The sequence below is a fragment of the Thalassophryne amazonica genome, chromosome 3 (assembly GCF_902500255.1).
Source record: "Thalassophryne amazonica chromosome 3, fThaAma1.1, whole genome shotgun sequence".
NCBI lineage: Eukaryota > Metazoa > Chordata > Actinopteri > Batrachoidiformes > Batrachoididae > Thalassophryne > Thalassophryne amazonica.
Window position 1 is genome coordinate 30,993,874 of NC_047105.1, and position 24,029 is coordinate 31,017,902.

At 41.9% G+C, this 24,029-nt stretch overlaps 1 protein-coding gene across 1 annotated transcript in view; it reads left to right on the plus strand.

The window, feature by feature from the left end:
• Window positions 1–24,029, plus strand: part of asip1 (agouti signaling protein 1) — a 68,985-nt gene that overhangs the window by 34,998 nt on the left and 9,958 nt on the right. The window contains exon 3 of the mRNA XM_034167546.1: window positions 5,158–5,171. Coding sequence (XP_034023437.1) covers window positions 5,158–5,171 — 14 coding nt within the window. The remainder of the gene's footprint in view (window positions 1–5,157; window positions 5,172–24,029) is intronic.

Genomic DNA, 24,029 nt, shown 5'->3' on the forward strand with positions numbered 1-24,029 from the left:
CTCAAGCATTATCAAAGCATCACCAACAAATGGCACTATGTGGCCTAGGACCTGCTTCCTTTTCGACATTCCATGTCCCAGGACAGCCTTGGCACATCCAACGTTGGGTGGAAAAGCTCTTATCCATACGCCAGCACTGTTTTTCTTCCAAACTGTTTGATGGCCGTAAGTGTCATACTCGCCGTCATAGTAAGCGTCACAACATTCTTCCCAGCCAGGAACATTTCTACAATTTTGGCGGGCAAGGCTTATCGTGCATGTGGTATTACGTCTATTACAAATCATTTTCCAGGGCCGTGGCGTAACATAAGGGTTTGGTCTCCAGAGTACACTGGACCAAGTAGCTCTGTCTTTGGAGTAGACCGTGGCGATGTATTGATATTTAACCCAATAATTATTACTTTGATCCAATCAGGGGAATACCCAATCTTCAACTTCATATTTCTCCATTCCCCACCAGGTGACGTCCTTACTACATCTAACTCCTTCCTGCCATGCTTGAAGGGTCCCCTTAATGGTTGGAATCTGTAACAACTGTGTACAGTTATATACCCATCTTAGCCAATTCCCTGTATTAATTTGGTCTATGAGCCATCGGGGGGATTTACCAGAACCTTCAGCCAAATTATTATGATATTCTGTCTCATGTAAGCTTCCATAGATTCTATTCGCCACGCATTGATCAATTTTGCTAAAATCTTCCTGAGGTACTGACCTTAGCTCATCAGGCTTTGGTAGTTTTTGCACATAGAATTTTGCTTTATGTGGACCCCGCAAACTATGCCCAGTGCACATGTATCCCTTTGGAAAATTCCCCTCAAAATGTATCAGTGGAATGCTCCAGACCCACGGAAAAGTGTCGTTAAGCCATTCATCATGTTTTGCCTCTTGTTTCTGTTTCCAAGTAATCCTATTTATCAAATCGATGACTGGTGCAAGCACCATGTAATTTTGAGATTTACATCCAATAGGTCGATTCCATTAACATCTATCTAATTTTGCTACTTTTTCTTTTACACAATAATCATGAATCTTCTTCCATCTATGTTTAGCCGCGTTATCAATACTTTTAACTTTTGGTTCTAATACTTGCTGGGTATCTTGTGTTGGCGATGTAGGGAGTGGTTTGGTTTTTCCCTGTGTTGGTGATATCTTTGTGGATCCCACCAATGCTGCTGGTGAGATGGCGGTTGGTTTGGAATATGGTATCCCTGCTCCCATGCTGGTAGCGTTGTTCAACGGAGGAACTATTGTAGATGTAGTATCCACTTTCGGCACTGGAAAAACTGCTTCTTTCTCCCAATATCCTGCTCGATAGCCCAGCAGTACTCTGCATCCCCATGAGCAATACCAGGCTGGCTCGCCAGGTTCAGGTCTTATCCAAGTACAGCCTACTTCTCTTTGCTCCCTTTGTTTTAACCGTAAGATGGTTGCCACGATAATCTCTTGCTCCCTCACTTGTAGGTTTTGAAGGATGTCTGCTCCGGTGGTCAGGTTGTGATTGGTAGTGACGGTTGGAAATTCTCCACTGTCGTTCAAGTATTGCAGCCACTTAGTCTTTAGCATCTGCTGGGTTAGGTTCTTCATCTTTGCCCATTTCTCTGTAGAATTCTGGTCCCATATCATGTAGATGTTTCTTGATTCAACTCTCCAACATGTCTGTTGGAAAGTTTTAGTTGTTGCGTACTGGACCCTGATATGGGTTAAGGTCCAGGGCGTACTACCATAGTGGTACAGGATAGCTAGAAGTACAGCAATGCCGACTAAAAATGCTGTAAGTCTGGCCATCCAACTCCAACTCCAAATCACACAGTGATTCTCAACTTTTTTCCATTGTAATAACTCCTTTTCATGAGATAAAAATCCTTTCTTTGCATGATATAGTATCCTCAGGGCTCTGCCTGCCAAGAGGTCATTTCTTGTTCTTCTTAAGGTAACCACCCCATTGACAGTGGCCATTCTGACGAAGGGTGGAAGATCTTGGCTGTTTTTGGCCATGTTTAGCTCCTGGTTTCATTTAGTTAGGAGTTGGCTTCAGCTGCTCCACTCCTTGGATTCCCTTCTTCTTCAACTCTACTGTGTTACTGTCCAGTATCTTCACTACTGTATCTGTGGTCTCATACTTAGGTTTAACAGCAGTGTTGGTTAGGTGATCTCGAGCTCTCACCCACACCTTCTGCCCAACCTTAAATGGGATCTTTGGTTCTGGTTCTCTGTCCCTTTTAGTCTGACTCCGCCCCACTTCCGGTGTCAAAAATGGGCGTTGGTTCAGTTCTTGCGAAGGGGTGGGCCTGCCGGCACGATGGCGGTCATTCAGGGCCTGTCCAATTTCCAGGGCCTTAGTACTCCATTCCTTCGTGTTAGCATTTTTCCCAATCCAGTTTTTCACCAGTCCAATAGCCCTTTCCACAACTCCATTTGCTTGAGGAGTGTATGGGGGCGAGTAAATTCTCATTACTCCATTTTTCTGGCACCACTGGTCGACCTGAGCATTACGGAAATGTGTCCCATTGTCCGTTCTCAGCTCCCTAGGTATCCCCAGATTTGAACACACTTGATCCAACATGCTGACCACACTATTGCCGTTGGCTTTTCTCACAGGCTTAACAGTCACATAGCCCGACATAGAGTCCACAAGCACTAACAGATACTTTTCTCCTTTTTTACCGGTCACCCCCATGGGCCCGGCAACATCCATGCATACTGATCCCCATGGAACAGTATTCTTTATGGTGAAACCATCCACCCTTTGTCCTCGTCGTCCTGCATTGTATCGACCACATACTTCACAGTCTTTGAGGACACGGCAGACTTTGTTTCTCGGAATCCAAAGTTGCAACTTCTCCAGCTCCTTCAGTGTGGGAATGGTGCCTGCATGGCTAAGCGCTTCATGTATGGCCAGCACCACCTCTTTCACGGACTCTTTTGGAACTACCCTTCCCTTGGGTGTCTGTTCCCACTTCTCGATCCCGACAACGACGAATTTTCTCAGCTGCACATAGCGGTCCACTTCTTCGTTCCCGCTCCAATGTGCTTCTTCTTTTACATGGGCCTTCTGATGTACCACATCTAAGTCCATTGTTAGCCTCAACTCGGCTTTTTTCCTCCACAAATCCATATGAGCTACAGGCTTCCCCTTAGCTCCCTCGAATCCATTTTCTTCCCAAAATGGATTCAGGGCTTGTGCGCAGTAATGACTGTCTGTAATCACTTTAGCCCTTTTTACTCTCCTCTTGTTTAACTCCAAGAGTCCTTCCAGTATTGCTGTAACTTCTCCGGCTTGGGCACTCCCTGGCGTTTGACCTTTTTGACGATATTTCTCCTTATCTTGATACTTCAGAATATAGCCCCAATAAGCTATATTGTCTGTACCCTTCTTCGACCCATCGGTGTACATAGTCCAGTCGTATGGCTCCATAGGGAGTTGCCTCTCCTTTGGCAACTTTTTTGTCGCCGACTGTTTTGGCCCAATTTCCAGCTCAGGGTCTAGCAGGATGTCCTCCCACCTTCCCCATCTGGCATTTGTGGCTTTAGTACTGTCAATAGTTCCTTTCCTTAGGAACCGGTGGACTTGGCTTTGAGTGATAACTTTTATTCCCTGACCTTATGCAAGTTCTTTTAATGCACTCCAATATCTAGCCAGGACTGCCAGTTCTTTTTCTTCCGGTGGATATTTTCTCTCAATCGAAGACAGAGTATAGCTCCACAAAGTTACCATACCCCCTCCTTCGTTGCTCACTTTTACCACCGAATCCTCTTCTTCACAGCTTATTTCGGCTAATAGACGAGTAGTCAGACTACACGGCTCCAGCCTAACTGCGTCTTGAATGGCTTTCTTTAGCTTTTCCAAGCAATCCTGATCTGTAGCTGTCCAAATCCATTGCTTTTGCTCTTGTCCATTAGGTTTCTTCTTGAGACGAGCATAGAGGGGCTTTGCGTATCTCTGATAGTGTGGAACGTGATCTCTCACATATTTACACAATCCCAATATTTTCTGTAGGTCATTCTCAGATTGCGGTGGTTTAATCTGACTCAATTTTTCTCGGTATACTTCTGAGAGTCCCAGGTCTGATGATACCTGGAATCCCAAATAGTTAACCTTGAATTGTCCAAACTGACATTTCTTCAGGTTGAGTTTTAATCCAGCTTCTGTGAGCTTCTGTATCACCTTTTGCAGCCGCATTAGGTGTTCATTTTCATCATCATCTGCGATAAACACATCATCGATGTAGACAGTTACTCCCAGATCTTTTAATATTTCCATTACTCCTGCTTGGAACACATTTGGTGAATTTCTGTATCCCTGCGGGAGTCGTTGCCACACATAACTTTTCCCTTTATGTGTGAACCGGGAGTGACATGTTTAGCCGCATGTTCTCCTTGAATTGCTGGCTGTCTGAGTGGTGTCCAAAAAATGATGTGGGCTTCATAGATAACTGGCAAAGCTTCTGGGGAAAACCTGGTCTTGTTAGGAGAGACGGCATCCATCCCACTTTGGATGGAGCAGCTCTCATTTCTAGAAATCTTTTGAAAAGCTTGACTCTTAGTCTTGTCCATCCAAATTGGAAGTCCCAAAAACCAGTTTTATTTGTTGTTATCTATCGTCCTCCTGGTCGTTACTGTGAGTTTCTCTGTGAATTTTCAGACCTGTTGTCTGACTTAGTGCTTAGCTCAGATAAGATAATTATAGTGGGCGATTTTAACATCCACACAGATGCTGAGAATGACAGTCTCAACACTGCATTTAATCTATTATTAGACTCAATTGGCTTTGCTCAAAATGTAAATGAGTCCACCCACCACTGTAATCATATCTTAGATCTTGTTCTGACTTATGGTATGGAAATTGAAGACTTAATAGTATTCCCTGAAAACTCCCTTCTGTCTGATCATTTCTTAATAACATTTACATTTACTCTGATGGACTAAGCAGTGGGGAATAGGTTTCATTACACTAGAAGTCTTTCAGAAAGCGCTGTAACTAGGTTTAAGGATATGATTCCTTCTTTATGTTCTCTAATGCCATATACCAACACAGTGCAGAGTAGCTACCTAAACTCTGTAAGTGAGATAGAGTATCTCGTCAGTAGTTTTACATCCTCATTGAAGACAACTTTGGATGCTGTAGCTCCTCTGAAAAAGAGAGCTTTAAATCAGAAGTGCCTGACTCTGTGGTATAACTCACAAAATCGCAGCTTAAAGCAGATAACCCGTAAGTTGGAGAGGAAATGGCATCTCACTAATTTAGAAGATCTTCACTTAGCCTGGAAAAAGAGTCTGTTGCTCTATAAAAAAGCCCTCCGTAAAGCTAGGACATCTTACTACTCATCACTAATTGAAGAAAATAAGAACAACCCCAGGTTTCTTTTCAGCACTGTAGCCAGGCTGACAAAGAGTCAGAGCTCTATTGAGCCGAGTATTCCTTTAAGTTTAACTAGTAATGACTTCATGACTTTCTTTGCTAATAAAATTTTAACTATTAGAGAAAAAATTACTCATAACCATCCCAAAGATGTATCGTTATCTTTGGCTGCTTTCAGTGATGCCGGTATTTGGTTAGACTCTTTCTCTCAGATTGTTCTGTCTGAGTTATTTTCATTAGTTACTTCATCCAAACCATCAACATGTCTATTAGACCCCATTCCTACCAGGCTGCTCAAGGAAGCCCTACCATTATTTAATGCTTCAATCTTAAATATGATCAATCTATCTTTATTAGTTGGCTATGTACCACAGGCCTTTAAGATGGCAGTAATTAAACCATTACCTAAAAAGCCATCACTTGACCCAGCTATCTTAGCTAATTATAGGCCAATCTCCAACCTTCCTTTTCTCTCAAAAATTCTTGAAAGGGTAGTTGTAAAACAGCTAACTGATCATCTGCAGAGGAATGGTCTATTTGAAGAGTTTCAGTCAGATTTTAGCATTCATCATAGTACAGAAACAGCATTAGTGAAGGTTACAAATGATCTTCTTTTGGCCTCAGACAGTGGACTCATCTCTGTGCTTGTTCTGTTGGACCTCAATGCTGCTTTTGATACTGTTGACCATAAAATTTTATTACAGAGATTAGAGCATGCCATAGATATTAAAGGCACTGCGCTGCGATGATTTGAATCATATTTATCTAATAGATTACAATTTGTTCATGTAAATGGGGAATCTTCTTCACAGACTAAGGTTAATTATGGAGTTCCACAAGGTTCTGTGCTAGGACCAATTTTATTCACTTTATACATGCTTCCCTTAGGCAGTATTATTAGACGGCATTGCTTAAATTTTCATTGTTACGCAGATGTGTCAGGATGTGTCATTCAATGCGCATATTAAACAATATGTAGGACTGCTTTTTTGCATTTGCGCAATATCTCTAAAATTAGGAAGGTCTTGTCTCAGAGTGATGCTGAAAAACTAATTCATGCATTTATTTCCTCTAGGCTGGACTATTGTAATTCATTATTATCAGGTTGTCCTAAAAGTTCCCTGAAAAGCCTTCAGTTAATTCAAAATGCTGCAGCTAGAGTGCTAACAGGGACTAGAAGGAGAGAGCATATCTCACCCATATTGGCCTCTCTTCATTGGCTTCCTGTTAATTCTAGAATAGAATTTAAAATTCTTCTTCTTACTTATAAGGTTTTGAAAAATCAGGTCCCATCTTATCTTAGGGACCTCATAGTACCATATCACCCCAATAGAGCGCTTCGCTCTCAGACTGCAGGCTTACTTGTAGTTCCTAGGGTTTGTAAGAGTAGAATGGGAGGCAGACCCTTCAGCTTTCAGGCTCCTCTCCTGTGGAACCAGCTCCCAATTCAGATCAGGGAGACAGACACCCTCTCTACTTTTAAGATTAGGCTTAAAACGTTCTTTTTTGCTAAAGCTTATAGTTAGGGCTGGATCAGGTGACCCTGAACCATCCCTTAGTTATGCTGCTATAGACTTAGACTGCTGGGGGGTTCCCATGATGCACTGAGTGTTTCTTTCTCTTTTTGCTCTGTATGCACCACTCTGCATTTAATCATTAGTGATTGATCTCTGCTCCCCTCCACAGCATGTCTTTTTCCTGGTTCTCTCCCTCAGCCCCAACCAGTCCCAGCAGAAGACTGCCCCTCCCTGAGCCTGGTTCTGCTGGAGGTTTCTTCCTGTTAAAAGGGAGTTTTTCCTTCCCACTGTTGCCAAGTGCCCGCTCACAGGGGGTCGTTTTGACCGTTGGGGTTTTTCCGTAATTATTGTATGGCCTTGCCTTACAATATAAGGCACCTTGGGGCAACTGTTTGTTGTGATTTGGCGCTATATAAATAAAATTGATTGATTGATTGATTGATTGATTGATTGATAAAAGTATAACCCTGCTTAAACTAAAAAAAAATTGATGTCCAGATATCACATCTAATATATTTGACTTCACAAAATCTAAATTATTTCATTTCACAGAATCTAAATTATTTAACTTCCTATGACCTGATTATTTTATGTTGATGTAAACAATATCACAGTATCTAAATTATTTAACTTCCTATGACCTGATTATTTTATGTTGATGTAAACAATAATATTTCAATTGACTCAATCTAAATTCTTTGCTTGATCCAAATTAGTAACGTTTTTGATATTGAATCAAATTATAAATTAAAACTGACCTAATCTGATAACTTAAATATGGCTATTATTTTGCAATTCTGACAATACAAAACACTCAAACTTTAATTATCAGCAACAGCTTTGCTACTTACGTTGGACGAAATCCACCCAGTGCATCCACATCTGGCCGGCTCCCTGAAGGCGAATGAGATCAGTGCAATGCGCATGCGCAATTCACATTTGAGTCAAATATTAATTGCAGGTCATAAAGAAGAAAACAGTTGAGCGAACTAAAAAATTTTTGTTTTGAGTCCATTAGATATATATTTAGTTCAGTTCAAATCAAAATTGATGTTGCTAAAGGTAAAGAAAATGAGTTTCACAATCAAATCAATATTTTTATCTTGTTTTAAGTGACAGTTTTTAGTTCAAATGAATAACTGCATATTACACATTTTACAGTGCTGCTGTGTTCCCGCGTGCACGGAACCATCACAGCATGGATTTTTTTTAGTTATTTTTTCTTCACAGCTGCTGGCATTGTGTTCCCGCATGCACGAACCATTGCACCGACATCGTGCACGCCTGCCCACCGGTGCAATGTTTCATGGTGCGCTCATACGAGCTCTACCACCGTGAGTCACCCTGGAGTTGTATGTATTCGCACTATGTGTGAAGGGGCCCTAAGGTTCATTGGGTGCGGTTAGGTCCTCGCCAGAATGATGCGCCTTGCAAAATAAATAAATACAGTTGTGCTCAAATGTTTACATACCCTGGCAGAATTTTTGCTTTTGACCATTTTTAAGAGAATATGAATGACAACACAAAAACTTTTTTTTCCACTCATGGTTAGTGGTTGGGTGAACCCATTTATTGTCAAACAACTGTGTTTCCTCTTTTTAAATCAAAATGACAAGAGAACTACCCAAATGACCCTGATCCAAAGTTTACATACTCCTGTTCTTAATACTGTGTATTTCCCCTTTAACATCAATGACAGCTTGGAGTCTTTTGTGGTAGTTGTGGACGAGGCTCTCTGATGGTAAGCTGCCACTGAACATGTCTTGGACTTTATTTACATTAATTACAAAGAAATACAAGCAGTATGGCACTTTATGGTAAATCTGCATGGAGTAGACATTTCTCAAAAACTGAGTGACTGTGCAAGAAGGAGAAGAGTGACACCCAGACAACCCAGGAGAAGTTATGGGCTATGTGGCTGTGATTGGAGAAATTGTGCACACACTGTAAAGAATTGTCCTGTAAATAAACAGTAAGTTACTGGCAGCAGAGTTGCCAGTAACTTACTGTTTATTTTACAGATTCCTACAGTTATCTATTTTACAGTATGTTACTGTAATCATAACATCCATTGAATTACAGTATATTGCTGTATTTTCTTGAATTCACAATAAAATACTGGCAGCAGAGTTGCCAGAAAATTACTGTTTTTCCAGTTTGGTTACCGTTAAGTAGTTTACAGTTTCTTACTGTTAGAATACTAAGTCTTAAAACATGAAATAGTGCTGTGTTTTATTTAATTTACAATATGCTAGTGGCAGGATAGAAACAATATTGTTTTCCCCCCATTATAACAATAATCTGAAATACAGTAACATGCTGTATTTCCTTTGTGAATAAAGATTACTGTCAGTATTCATGACAGCTAATTAAGCACCGTCCTTACTATAACCTCGATTAGCAATTTTAATGTGTATTCTTTATTCTATGCAACATATAGCCTATTGAAATGATGTAGTTAACTAAAATGCAGCAATACAAATTCTATTTTTTTTTACATATGTTTATTAATTTTCTTTTTACACAAACACAAAACAAAAACAGAACCAAATATATAACAACAACACCCCAGCTCAAAATAAAAAAAAACCAAACTCATAATAAAAAAAAAAGAAAAAAAAGATACAGTTTAAAAAAAGAATCATGGGCATTCCACTATTGGTAAAATAACCTCTGTACATCACAGAAAGCCCCGCGAAAAAATAGCTGCCAGATCAAGACCAACATACCGCAAATAAGGGTCCCATATTTTATAGAACGCATCTTCCCTATTATGTAGCTTACTCGTTAGGAAGTCCAATGAAATGTATTCAAGAACAGTCCGCTGCCACTGTGTTCTTGATGGGGCTTTGTCTATAATCCAGTTCGAGAGGACACATTTCCTAGCACAAAAAGTAAGCATCATGTAAAGTTGTCTTTCACATTTCTTCTTAATGTTGTTATTTGTCATTCCCAGCAACATATACAATGGTGTTATGTGTCGACGCGGGTTGAGGAGCGGACCTGCGTCTGACGGAACCCAGCGCTAAAATAACCAGAAAGCGGTTCCAATAACAAAAACAATTTATTGAGTCACCCTCTGGTGCTAAACAAAGTGTAGAAACTAAAACAGCGTCATTCTGGTGGAGTGAAGGCTGGAACGCTCTCCAGCGCCCAAAAGGATCGAAGCCCGGCACTTCTGGACTCACTGTTACCGCCAAACATCCCCCAGGTGGACACGACAAACTGACTCTCTGTGAAGGATAGAAGAGGTGAGGCAAGTCAGCAGTTACAACCAATATCCTTCAAAAGACACACCATCAGCAACACATTCAGGTCTGTATTTTAAGCTTTATGCAAATGAGCAGCCTCTCACAACAGGTGGAGGATCACTTGTCCGCACGCCACAGCAGTGAGAAGCGAGCTGCACAATTCTCATCACAATTCAAATCTACTGCGTAACAAAATACCAAGTTACTATCAACAAATAGTCAAACAATTAATCATCTCTGATGTGTGCTGACAGCATGTGTCCCTCACCCTTCCTGCTTCACAGGCACGATGTGTCAAACCTAGGCGCGGTCCTCAGCGTCTCACAAACGAACATCACAAGGTTGAGTTCCCGGCAATTCTGCTTGAATCACACATGGCTTAAATGCAGAACGCCATCTAATTATCTGCTTCAGCTGAAAGTCTTTAAGGTTGCATGTAAGCACCATCCACAGGTGCTGCACATGATGTTGATGAGGGTGAAGGACTCTTCAGCCAGCACCTTCTCCACAGACAAATCAGTTCTCATACCACCTGGAGAGCAAAGAAAAGAAAAGAACACCAAAATGTCCAGCCACACACCCCCAACACACAACACAATGGGTTACATTCAGTAATAATAGAAAGGATCTTGTCCAATTCACCTTTTATACTAAACCAAAATTGTTGTATTTTCCTACAGGACCAAAGACAGTGAGTGAGGTTACCCACCTCTGTTTTACACTTAGGGCAGAGCGGAGAAAGGTCTGAATTAAATCTGTGATGCTGAGAAGGAGATATATGAACACGATGAATACAACTTCTATTGAAAAGAACAGACTTACATGATTAATTATAACAACATTTATTAAAGTAAGGCATTACTTTAATCAATCAGCAATTCCATCAATACATAAACTGAAGTTTCACACATTAAAAGTCAAAACTCAAACAAATTTAAAAGTGAAAACTAAAAGTGAAGGTTCACACCTTAAAAACACCTTAAAAGTCAAAATCCAAACACAAATGTTAAAGTGCAAACTCACACCATAAAAGCAAAACTCAAACATAAATTTAAAAGTGAAAACTCAAAGTGAAGGTTCACACCTTAAAAGTCAAACTCAAACATAAATTTAAAGGTGAAAACTCAAAGTGAAGGTTCACACCTTAAAAGCAAAACTCAAACATACATTTAAAAGTGAAAACTCAAAGTGAAGGTTCACACCTTAAAAGTCAAACTCAAACATAAATTTAAAGGTGAAAACTCAAAGTGAAGGTTCACACCTTAAAAGTCAAACTCAAACATACATTTAAAGGTGAAAACTCAAAGTGAAGGTTCAGACCTTAAAAGCCAAACGCAAACATAAATTTAAAAATGAAAACTCAAATATAAAGTGAAAGTTCACACCTTAAAAGTCAAAATTCAACCATTAATTTAAAAATGAAAACTCATATATAAAGTAAAAGATCACATCTTAAAAGTTAAAAATTCAGACATGAATTTAAAACTGAAACTCAAACATGGAGTGAAGGTTTACACCTTAAAAGTTCAAAATTCAAACACGGCTGACAAAAAGAGCTGGGGTAGAGTGCTCTTACTCACCAATATGAACTGCCACTCAAGATCCATTAGGTTCTTGAGCAAAGTGGCTACCTGGGGATTCACTGTGGCCAACTTTTTTTTTTTGAACAACTCTACCTGTCCTTTTGGAAGTGGTCGTGCCACAGCAGGCCTTTGTCACCCTTTCAGGATTCATCCCAACGTATCACCTGAAAAACAGTAGTCTGAGATCAGAGGTTAGCTTGCGTTAGTTCTTTCAGACCCCTGTCATCATTTTTTCATTTCATTTTTTTACACTCCTGTTAATTAACTGTTTAGTGTATTTTATAGCTGCTGCTTTTTTTACCTGTTTAATACTTGTTAGTTTTTCAGTGTAACTGCTGTAAATTTTAATAAATTGATTTGCGTCTGTGTGAGCCTTAGGAGTGGTTAGCTTATCCATTATTGTTTAGCTTGTGTTTGCTTGGCTACATTCTTGAATTTCTTAGTGCACAAAGTACACTACTAATTCTACTTTACACCCTTCGTAAATCCTGCGTGATGCTGGAAGATAGGGTGGCTCTCTTAGAGAGCCGTGTCCATAAGTTAGAGCAGCTTCTTAGCTCAGTGGAGTTAGATGTTACGGGCACTCCAGATGAGGTTAATGTTGGGCCGGCTTGCGAGCCCATTAGCATCAGCTTAGAAACGCCGGCTGTGGAGGATGGCTTTTGGACTGTGGCTAGGCAGAGAAAGCCCCATAGGGCTTGGTGCCAGTTGTGGCACCCCGATCACACTCGCCAGTGCGAACTGTGAATCGGTTCTCCCCCTTGGATTTGCCAGATGTGAATTCTCTGAGCCCACAAGTGACTTCCACTCCTGTCTCCAGGCCGAAACACCAGACTTTAGTGATAGGGGATTCTATCACCCGCAAAGTCAGGTTACAGACGCCGGCTGATGTTAAATGTATTCCTGGGGCCAGAGCTCCTGACATTGCATCTCATCTTAGGGTGCTGATGCTGCAGAAGGGAAGACAGATGAAGGAACATGACATGAGATATAGTCACATAGTTATTCACGTTGGCACCAATGATATCAGGATGAAGCACTCAGAGGTCACAAAAATGGACATAGAGAGGACTTGTGACCTTGCCAGAAAGATGTGTCGGCATCGATTCATAGTTTCTGGTCCCCTCCCCTCCCGGGGTACTGATGAGGCGTTTAGCAGGCTGACATCGTTAAATAGGTGGCTGGCGCAGTTTTATAGACAGCAAGGCTTTAGCTTTATTGATAACTGGCCTTCATTCTGGGGCCGCCATGGCTTTCTGATGACGGACGGCCTCCACCCTTCTGGGGAAGGTGCCGCCATCTTGTCTGCGAACATAGATAGAGCTCTACAGGGAGGGTAACATTAGGAATCTACAGCAGGCCACGGAGCAGGTGATTAGAGACCCTGCAAGGATTATGACAAATGTGGGTGTGCAATCCATTAGCTTAGCGTGGAATTTAGTACAGAAAATCCACTATAGTGATAGTGCAGTTTAATTGCCAGGGAGGGAATTTCAGCAAGTTGAGACTGTTGCCTGCTTCTGTAGTCGTGTCCATAAAAGGGATATGCTTTCCAAACTTAATACCCATTACTATATTGGATGATGTTGAAATTGAGGATGGCCCAGTGGTTGTTCCAGCAATAGCAAAGATTTCGTGTCTGCTACCTACAACGCGCGTGGAATGTCTTAAACCTAAACCTACTTCTAGGCATCTTATGTATGCTACTCTGGAACCACCCCTAAACCCAAACAGTTTAACTGTCAACCCCACTGAGGTCCTTAGACTGGGTCTCATTAACATAAGATCACTGTCCTCAAAATCATTGTTGATCAGTGATCTAATTATTGATCATCACTTAGATATGATTGGGCTATGTGAAACCTGGCTTAAACCTACAGCTGTCCTCCCCTTAAATGAGGCCTTCCCACCAGCTTATACATTTAGTAACGTCCCTCGTGATGCGAAGCAAGGCGGGGGTGTTCCTCTTATTTATAAATCTAGGTTTAGCTTATTAGCTGTTGGGGGTTACAAATATCACTCGTTTGAGCATCTGATTCTCCGCTCTGCTCAGGATATTACACATTGCCAAGGTCAGAAGAATAAAAATCAGTCGTATTACGTTTTCACTGTATATAGGCCTCCTGGCCCATATTCTGAATTTTTAGATGAATTTGGTGCGTTCATCTCTAACTTAACTAGTGTAGATAACATTCTGATCATTGGTGACTTTAACATTCATATAAATAAGCCTTCTGATCCCCTCTGCAAATCATTTATGGAAATTGTGGATGCATTAGGATTTTGGCAATGCATTCGGGATTCGACGCACATTAGTGGAAATACCCTGGATCTGGTTCTCGCACATGGTATTGCTGTCACGAATATTGACATCATGCCTCTTATATCAGTGGTGTCTGATCACTCACTTATTAAGTTTACAGTTTCGCTGCCGTGTTTAGTGGAACAACAACCTTATATATCATTACGGCGATGCATCAACTCCTCAACTAAGACTGAACTCGAAGCTAGACTGCCTGATGTCTTAGCTTCACATTTGACAAATACCCAGTCAGTAGACAGACTTGTGGAGAGTTTAAACTCAGTGTTCAAAACTACACTCGACATGATTGCACCACCTGTGTTAAAACCGCGCTCCCCCAAATCACAGTCACCTTGGTTCAATGATCATCTGCGTGACCTCAAGCATAAATAAAACAAGAGGTCTAGAACGTAAATGGCGTTGTTCAAAATTAGAAGTATTTCACCTTGCGTGGCGTGATGCTATCTTAGACTATAAACATGCATTACTGGCTACAAAGCGGACTTACTACTCTGATTTGATCAACAAAAACAAGCATAACTCTTGTTCGACACGGTGGCAACACTTATGATGGACAATCACCTGTAGTTCGCTCTCCTTTTACAGCACAAGTTTTCCTGGATTACTTTGGGAAGAAAATACAAGACATCAGGTTAAACATATCCCGGCATGCCTTAACCCAGCCACTACACTCTGCGCCACTACTGAGGTATTACCTAGATTTACAGAATTTGATAGTATCTCACTAGGCATGCTGACAAAACTCGTAATGTCAACAAAAAGCACAACCTGTTTATTTGATCCTATACCAACAAAACTGTTTAAGGACCTGTGGCCCACTCTTGGACCAACTGTGCTGGAAATTATTAATCTTTCTTTAACTTCTGGATCTGTTCCTAAATGTTTCAAATCTGCAGTGATTAAACCATTACTTAAGAAACCTAATCTTGACCCTAGGTATTGACAAACTATCGGCCAAATCTATAATTTTTCTCTAAAATTCTGGAAAAAGTGGTGTCACGGCAGCTCGTAGACTATCTTACTGAGAATAATCACTTTGAGCCACTGCAGTCTGCTTTTAGAAAATATCATTCCACAGAGACAGCTCTCACTAAAGTGGTGAATGATCTTCTGCTTACAATGGATTTGGATACCACTATGGTTCTGTTGCTGTTAGATCTCAGATCATCATATTCTACTTGATAGGCTGGAAAATCATTTTGGGATTACTGGGAGTGCCCTTGCATGGCTGACGTCATGCTTGACCAGTCGTTCTCACTGTGTTTTGTACAGTAACACTACCTCTAACCTTAGTAACATGAAATTTGGGGTTCCACAGGGGTCTGTCTTAGGCCCCCTGCTTTTCTCCCTTTATATAGCACCCCTTGGGCACATATTGCGATGTTTTGGGATTACCTTTCACTGCTATGCAGATGATACTCAGTTATACATGCCGATAACTGCTGGTAATCTTGTTCACATAAAATCCTTAGAAGATTGCTTTGCAGCAGTGAGAAGTTGGATGTCTAGAAACTTCCTACTTTTAAACTCTGATAAGACTGGTGGTCTTGGTCCAATGAGACATCGGCATCAATTTGACCAGTTAACACTCAGCCTCGGCTCGTGTGTCATACATCACACTGACAAAGTGAGGAACCTTGGGGTAATTTTTGATCCTTCATTGTCCTTTGGCCTCCACATTAGAAACATTACTAGGACTTCTTTCTTCCACCTGCGAAATATAGCGAAGATTCGTCCCATCCTGTCTATAGCTGATGCTGAGACCCTGATCCATGCATTTATCTCTTCTAGATTGGACTACTGCAATGTTCTATTTTCTGGTTTACTGCAGTCTAGCATTAGGGGTCTCCAACTGGTTCAAAATGCTGCAGCCAGACTTTTGACACAAAGCAGAAAGTACAACCACATTACACCCATTTTGGCATCCCTTCACTGGCTTCCTGTCCCAGTGAGATCAGATTTTAAGGTTCTGCTACTAACCTATAAAATTATTCATGGACTGGCACCTCCCTACCTAGCTGACCTAATTAAACCTTACGTACCGGCCCGGGCTTTACGTTCTCAGGGTGCAGGACTACTTTGTGTCCCTAAGGTGAATAAGAAGTCTGTGGGTCACAGAGCTTTCTCTTATCGTGCTCCTGTTCTGTGGAATGATCTCCCTGCATCAATAAAACAGTCAGATTCTGTGGAGATTTTCAAGTCCAGACTTAAGATGCACTTATTTTCCCTTTCATATGGCTAGCATACTGGTACAGTTTTGTTTTGCGCTTTTACTCTTTTAATTCATTTATTTGTAATTGAAGCGGGCTGCGGCCTCAACTTTACCTAAATTCTGGGTCTTTTAGTGAAGTTTAGGGCTAGTGGCCGGCGATCACCTTAGTATTTCTCTGTTTTTCTTGTTGTTTAATGCTGGCAAATTATACAGTATTTTTTGTCTTTCTGATGCCTGATTCTGTTTTTTCTCTGTTTAAGGTGCAGCTCCATCCAGAGATGGGAGTTGTGTTCGTGTTGGCGATCCTCCTGTCCTGTGCGCCAATAGCATTTCTTGTATATTTGTCCGTGAATTGTTCTGTAATTTATGTTTATAGCATGGCCCAAGCAGAGGGTCACCCCTTTGAGTCTGGTCTGCTTGAGGTTTCTTCCTTAGAGGGAGTTTTTCCTTACCACTGTTGCTCTGGGGGTTGGTAAGGTTAGACTTTACCTGTGTGAAGCGCTTTGAGGCAACTCTGTTGTGATTTGGTGCTATATAAATGAAAATAAATTGAAAAATCACAAAAAAAAAAAACATTTTAGCTCAGTGTTTCATATAACTCAGTTCAACACTGAAAAAAATGGTTTGGCAGAAAAGTTCAACAGATAGGCCTTGTGGGAGCCAAGAATTAGTCTGAGTGTTTAACATTAGAAATACGTTCATTAGGTATGTGTTTGTTATTTTATTTGACTTAAATAAATAAGCAATAAATAGGTCATTTTATGTTATAAGTAAAGTTAAAAAAAACTATTTGATTTGTGTATATATGTTTATTTTAAATACGTTATTTAGTTAAATAGGTCTTATATTTGGTTGTTATGCTAGAGCAGTAACTAGGTTACTGTCTCTTTAAGAGAGGAGCAGTGCACATGTAAGAAGAGTGGCTTTGATGTGGGTCGCGGGGGTAGCAGAGGCTGGAAAGGTATGGAGCCATACGGTTTTCTCACCGTAGCATTGTTTTATTTTTTGAGAACAGTTTAGTTAAAATTACTCCTGCAAATTCACAAGCTGTGGAAATAAATTTTTGTTGTTGTTTTGCATCGGAGTGTAGTGGAAGTTCTTCAATATAACACATGCACGAGTGAAACCCAAGGCCCGAAGCCTCTACAATTACAATAGTGAGAAAACCGTGCTCTTTGTGGATAAATGGACATTTGTGGATGGATTTCAAGCACAAAGAAAGGAGCACTGTGAGTAAATGTGGAAATTTCTGCCCTTCAAAAACGCTGAGTCATTGCTGTTTGGTGCTGTCTAGCTAAGCTACTTGCTAAACTGGATGCTAATTAGCAGGCCTTGAAAGACTTGCCAGTTTGCTGGAAAATCCCCCTAAAATTAATGGTGGATAAAGAGGAAGAAACAGCTACTGTTGTGGAAGCTAGGGCAGTAAAGGTCACACCTAAAGCTATGGATGAAAAGATTCAACGTGCTATTAGCCTACGGAAGGCCAAGCTAGCTAAGGTAACAGGCAAAGTGAATCAAATATGTCAGCTAATGGACAATGAACATGATGGTGGCCTAACAGTCATAGAGAGTGGACTGGTGGACTTTAATAAGCTGTTTGGAGAGTTATGTGAGCTAAATACCAACGTTAAAGGTCTACGGCAACAAATTTCGGATGAAGAAATGAACAGAGACCAAGTAAACTGGTTTGAACCTAAGGCTAATTCATTCAAAGATTTTGCTAAGGCCACTGAAGATTGGATGGAGCAGGCTAATGTACGCTTAGTAGAAGCTGCACGATGTAATGATGAGGTGCAACCATCAGACAGTGTATCCAATGCATCAGTCTCAACCTCAAAGCGTGGTTCCAAGGCATCTTCCTCACATGCATCGTCTAAAGCTTCGTCTACTCGTCTGAAAGCAGAGTTGGAGCGAGCTACACTGTTAGCTAAGGCAGCTACTTTGAAACGGAAACAACTGCTTGAAGAAAAGGAAGCTAAACTCAAAATAGAGAAGGAGGAACTTGAAATACAAACAGCTTTAGCAGCAACTGATGCCAAGATCAAGATCTTAAACAAGTTTGAAGGGATTTCATCTAAAGCATCCAGTCGTGATGGTATGAACTCTTATTTGGCCTCACACAAAGCTAAAGATTCATCAGCGTCTATACGACCAAAACCTCCCTCACCTGTATGGGGCAAACAACAAACACAGAGCAATGTCCCAAATGTATCCCAAAGTGTCCATACACCACATGCTGTTACTGCTCAGCAGCCAGAGGCCCTGGAGTCACCAGTTCTACAAGGTGTTGTTCAAATGCTAACTAAACAGCAAAGATTGGCTACCTTGCCTCCTCAGAACATTCCCATCTTTACAGGGGACCCATTAGAATATCGACTGTTCATCAGAGCATTTGAGCATGTTGTAGAAGACAAAACAGAGAGTGACAAGGACAGATTGTACTATATGGAGCAGTACACAAGTGGACAGCCGAGGGAGCTGGTAAGGAGTTGTCTTCATATGGAACCTAAACACGGATACAATGAGGCAAAAAGACTTTTAAGAAAGCATTTTGGAAATGCATACAAGATATCAGTGGCATATATCAACAAAGTGCTAAATTGGCCAACTATCAAGTCTGACGATGGAGAAGCGCTCCACTCTTTTGGCCTCTGTCTCACAGGATGTCGTAATGCTATGACAGATGTGGAGTACATGGAAGAGCTAGACAATACAGCCAACATGCGTGCTATTATTGCCAAGCTTCCGTACAAACTGAGGGAAAGATGGCGGACACTAGCTTGTGGAATTTATGAGAAAGAAAATCGGAGAGTCAAGTTTCAAGACTTAGTGGACTTTGTCAGTAAGCAAGCCAAAGAAGCTCTGCACCCACTGTTTGGGGATATAAAGGACTCGGTGTCTAAGGGCCAAGCTAAAGGGCAAGCGGATGAGAGGTTGCACAAGAAAAGTGGTACCAGGAGAGGCTTCACCACAGCCGCAACTATCAGCAGTAACCAAGATGCTACCCCAAAGTCAAAGAATAAAGTCAGTGGCAACCAAGTCTGTGCATTTTCCAAACCCTGTCTGTTTTGTCATGGTAGTGAGCACACTATGGAACAGTGCAAAAAGATGAAGTCTCTTCATAAAGAGAAAATAGACTTTCTGCGAACAAAAGGTCTGTGTTTCATCTGCTTAAACCAGGGACACATGAGTAATGCCTGTAAGGAGAGATTAAGTTGCCAAGTCTGCTCATAGCCACACCCCACAGTATTGCACATTAAAGTGAGACCCAGTGTTGCAAGCAAAGAGTCAGAGCCTGAAGTGGAGTCACATGAAAATGTGGAAAGACCCTCAGAGTCGGTTGTGAATGGATTTGTGGGAATGGATGGTGTTGAGAGTACAGAGCACATCTTAGCAATAGTTCCAGTTCAAGTCAAACCCAAATTGAGTCAGCGGGTGACCCAGACATATGCCTTTCTCGAACCGGGCTCAACCGCCTGCTTCTGTACTGAAGAATTAATGGAAGAACTGAGTCTCGCAGGCAGAAAAACACGCATTTTGCTGAAAACTATGGGAGAGCAAAGGGTTGTCAACAGTCACATTGTTTCTGGCTTGGAAGTAACCAGTGTGGACAGCAATGACTTTCTAGAACTCCCAGACATGTTCAGTCAGACTGCCATTCCTGCATCTGTAGATAACATTCCTACACAGGAGTATGTGAACAAGTGGAGCATCTTCAGCAGGTGTCTATCCCAAAGATTGATGCAAATATTGGACTACTTATTGGGACTAATGCGCCCAAAGTTATTGAACCGTGGCAGATCATCACAAGTGCAAACGACGGTCCCTATGCTGTAAAGACGAGGCTTGGCTGGACTGTCAGTAAACCCAGCCAAGAACATGCTTCTCATAATACAAGTGGGCTGATACAAGTTTCAGCAAATCGCATATCAGTCAGCAGACTAGAGGAACTCTGGACTTAGCAGTTTAAAAGTGACTTTCCTGAGTGTGATAAGGATGAGAAGTTGGAAATGTCAAGGGAAGATCTGCAGTTTCTTGACATGGCAACACAGTCAGCTACTCTAGTGAATGGACACTACAGTATTGCCCTGTCACTGAGAAACAAGCATGTTAAGATGCCCAACAATCGTGAAGTTGCTGTGCAACGCGCTTTAAATCTAAAGCGGAAGTTTATCAAGAATCCTACATTCCATGCAGAGTATTCAGCCTTCATGAGAGACATTATTGACAAGGGCTATGCTGTGAGAGTACACAACAAAGACCTCAGCAGAGACGATGGTAAAGTCTGGTACTTGCCGCACCATGGGGTCTATCACCCCAAGAAGCACAAACTCAGAGTAGTCTTCGACTGTGGAGCATTGTACCAGGGTACCACGCTGAATAGCGAACTGCTACAAGGACCAAACCTTACCAGTACCCTTTTTGGTGTCATCACAAGATTCAGGCAGGAAGAAGTGGCAGTCATGGCAGATGTGGAGGCGATGTTCCACCAAGTAAAAGTGCCTGATGAAGACTCTGACCTTCTGCGCTTTCTATGGTGGACATCGGGCGACATCACCCAGGAGATGGTCGAGTACAAGATGGTAGTACACCTGTTCGGTGCAACTTCATCTCCGAGCTGTGCCAGCTTTGCCTCTACGCAAATCGCAGAAGACAACAGAGATCAGTCAAATGGCCATGCAGTCGATACAGTGCTACACAGTTTCTACGTGGATGACTTCCTAAAGTCAGTTCGCTCAGAAGAGGAAGCCATGGAGCTATACCACACACTCAGAGCTGTGTGTAAAAGGGGTGGATTCAAACTCACAAAATGGATTAGCAATAACAGAGCAGTGCTGTCAGCTATCCCAGAAGAGGAGAGGGCACAGAAGTTAAAGATCTTGACCTGGAGCAGGATGTACTTCCCATGGAAAGAGCTCTGGGAGTTCACTGGTGTATCGAATCTGACAGTTTCAAGTACAAGATTATAATGTCAGACAAAGCTCCCACTAGGAGGAACATCTTATCCCTTGTAAGCTCTGTTTATGACCCATTGGGTATCCTAGCACCAGTTATCCTGCTCGCAAAGAAAATCCTGCAAGAGCTGTGCAAAAGGAAAATAGGCTGGTACGTTGTCATACCAGATGACCTTGCACGTGAGTGGCACAAGTGGAAAATTCAGCTTCTCCAGCTTGAAAGCGTCAGCCTCCCAAGATGTTTTAAGCCAGCTGGTTTTGGTGAAGCAGTATTCAATCAACTGCATCACTTTGCTGACGCCAGTGAAGAGGCATATGGGACAGTTAGCTACTTGTTACAAAGGAACAGCAGCAACAAAGTCCACTGTGCATTTGTGTTAGGGAAGGCAAGAGTGGCCCCACTCAAAACCATGACAGTCCCGTGAATGGAGCTAACAGCAGCCACTATGGCAGCTAACATGGACAAGCTACTCAATTCAGAGCTGCAGCTACAACTCCAGGCATCAGTGTTTTGGTCAGACAGTACCACGGTGCTGAACTACATCTGCAACAAGACAAGTAGATTCCGTACTTTTGTCGCTAACCGTGTGGACACTATTCTAAAGAGCTCTGAGCCCAAGCAGTGGAGGTATGTCAATACTTTAAAAAACCCTGCCGACTTCGCATCTAGGGGACTCACAGCAGACAACTATATCCAGAACCACACTTGGTTACAGGGGCCGGACTTTCTGACCAAGCCCACAGACGACTGGCCTGAGATTCATAATCCTGGGAATCCAACCACAGAAGACCCAGAGGTAAAGAATGTTGTGGTCTGTGCTAATGCAGTTGAAGATCAAACAGATGTGATATAGGAGTTTCTGCATTACTTTTCCTCATGGTTTCAGCTAAAGAAAGCAGTCACCTGGATACTTAAAGTCAAAACCACTTTGCTGATGTTGTGTTGCAAGAGAAAGGAGTTGAATGCTACTAAAACTCCAGCTGAAGTTGACAAGGACATTGAGCTTCAAAGCAGACTTGTTGAGAGCCGATTCTAATAGACTCACGGTGGAAGACCTAACTGCAGCTGAGCAAGCTATTATTCGCTATTGCCAAGAGAGGACATTTGCCAAAGAGATCACAGCACTTCAGCGGTGTGAAGGCGTGAAGAGGAACAGTAGTCTTTTCAAGCTCAACCAGTTCTTGAGCATGGCATTCTCGAGTCGGAGGTAGAGTAAGTAGAGCTGCAATGCCCGAAGAGTCAAAGCGACCAGCCATTCTGGACAAAGATCTTCATGTGACAACATTGATCCTCAGACAAGTACATGAGAATTTGGGTCATAGCGGTCGCAATCATGTGCTAGCAAAGTTGAGAACCAAGTATTGGATTCCTGGAGCTAACACTGCTATAAGGAGAATCCTGTCCAAGTGCATTATCTGTCGTCGCACAAGTGGAGTTGCAAGACAGCAACAAATGGCCGACCTACCACGAGACAGAGTCCTGCCAGATGACCCTCCGTTTACCAACACTGGAGTGGATTACTTTGGGCCGTTCGAAGTAAAACGAGGTCGAAGCACAGTGAAAAGATCTGACATTATCTTTACATGCCTCACAATCCGTGCAGTACGCTTAGAGGTAGCAGCATCATTGGATACAGATTCCTTTATACATGCTCTTCGTCGCTTCATAGCTAGAAGAGGCCAGGTAAGGATCCTCCGCTCAGATAATGGAACCAATTTTGTTGGAGCCGAGCGTGAGCTCAAGAGAGCCATTGAGGAATGGAATGTCTCCAAGACTGAAAGTGCGCTACAACAGAGTGGCATTCAGTGGATGTTCAATCCTCCACTGATTCCCACCACGGAGGGTGTCTGGGAACGAATGATTCAGTCAGTAAGGAAGATCCTGAGCACTACCCTGAAAACAACAGGACACTGGACGAAGAAGAGCCTACACACACTTTTGTGCGAAGCAGAGTCCATTATTAACAATAGGCCAATAACAAAAGCGTCAGATGATCCGAACGACCTAGAAACTCTTACGCCCAATCACCTCTTGCTTCTCAAGACCAAGCCTTCTCTGCCCCGGGTCTTTTTGACAGACAGGATCTCTACGCCAGGAGGAGGGTGGAAACAGGTCCAGTATTATCGGACATCTTCTGGAAGAGGGTGGAGTAGCAGCAGGTATTCCTCTGTCCAAGAGCGTCAAAAGTGGTCCCCATCCATCTCGCAACTTCGCCACTGGAGACATTGTGCTCATCATCGACGAATCAGCTCCACGCAACTCCTGGTTGCGTGGTAAGGTAATCCAGACAACCTCAGACAAGTTCCGACTTGTTACGTCAGGTAAGGATCAAGACTAAACTAGTACATTGGACAGGCCCATTACGAAGATTTGTCTCCTGCAAGAAGCTGATTGAGACAGTGGCCTGCAAGAACTGAAGGACTGTTTACACAGAAGGACAATAAGACTTTGGCTCCACATGTTTATTATTTAGTAATTGTGGTTTAATTTTGGGCACAATTAAGAGCCGGTCTGTGGGAGCCTAGAATTAGTCTGAGTGTTTAACATTAGAAATACGTTCATTAGGTATGTGTTTGTGTTATTTTATTTGACTTAAATAAACAATAAATAGGTCATTTTATGTTATAAGTTAAGTTAAAAAAAATATTTGATTTGTGTATATATGTTTATTTTAAATACATTATTTAGTTAAATAGGTCTTATATTTGGTTGTTATGCTAGAGCAGTAACTAGGTTACTGTCTCTTTAAGAGAGGAGCAGCGCACATGTAAGAAGAGTGGCTTTGATGTGGGTCGCGGCGGAACAGAGGCTGGAAAGGTACAGAG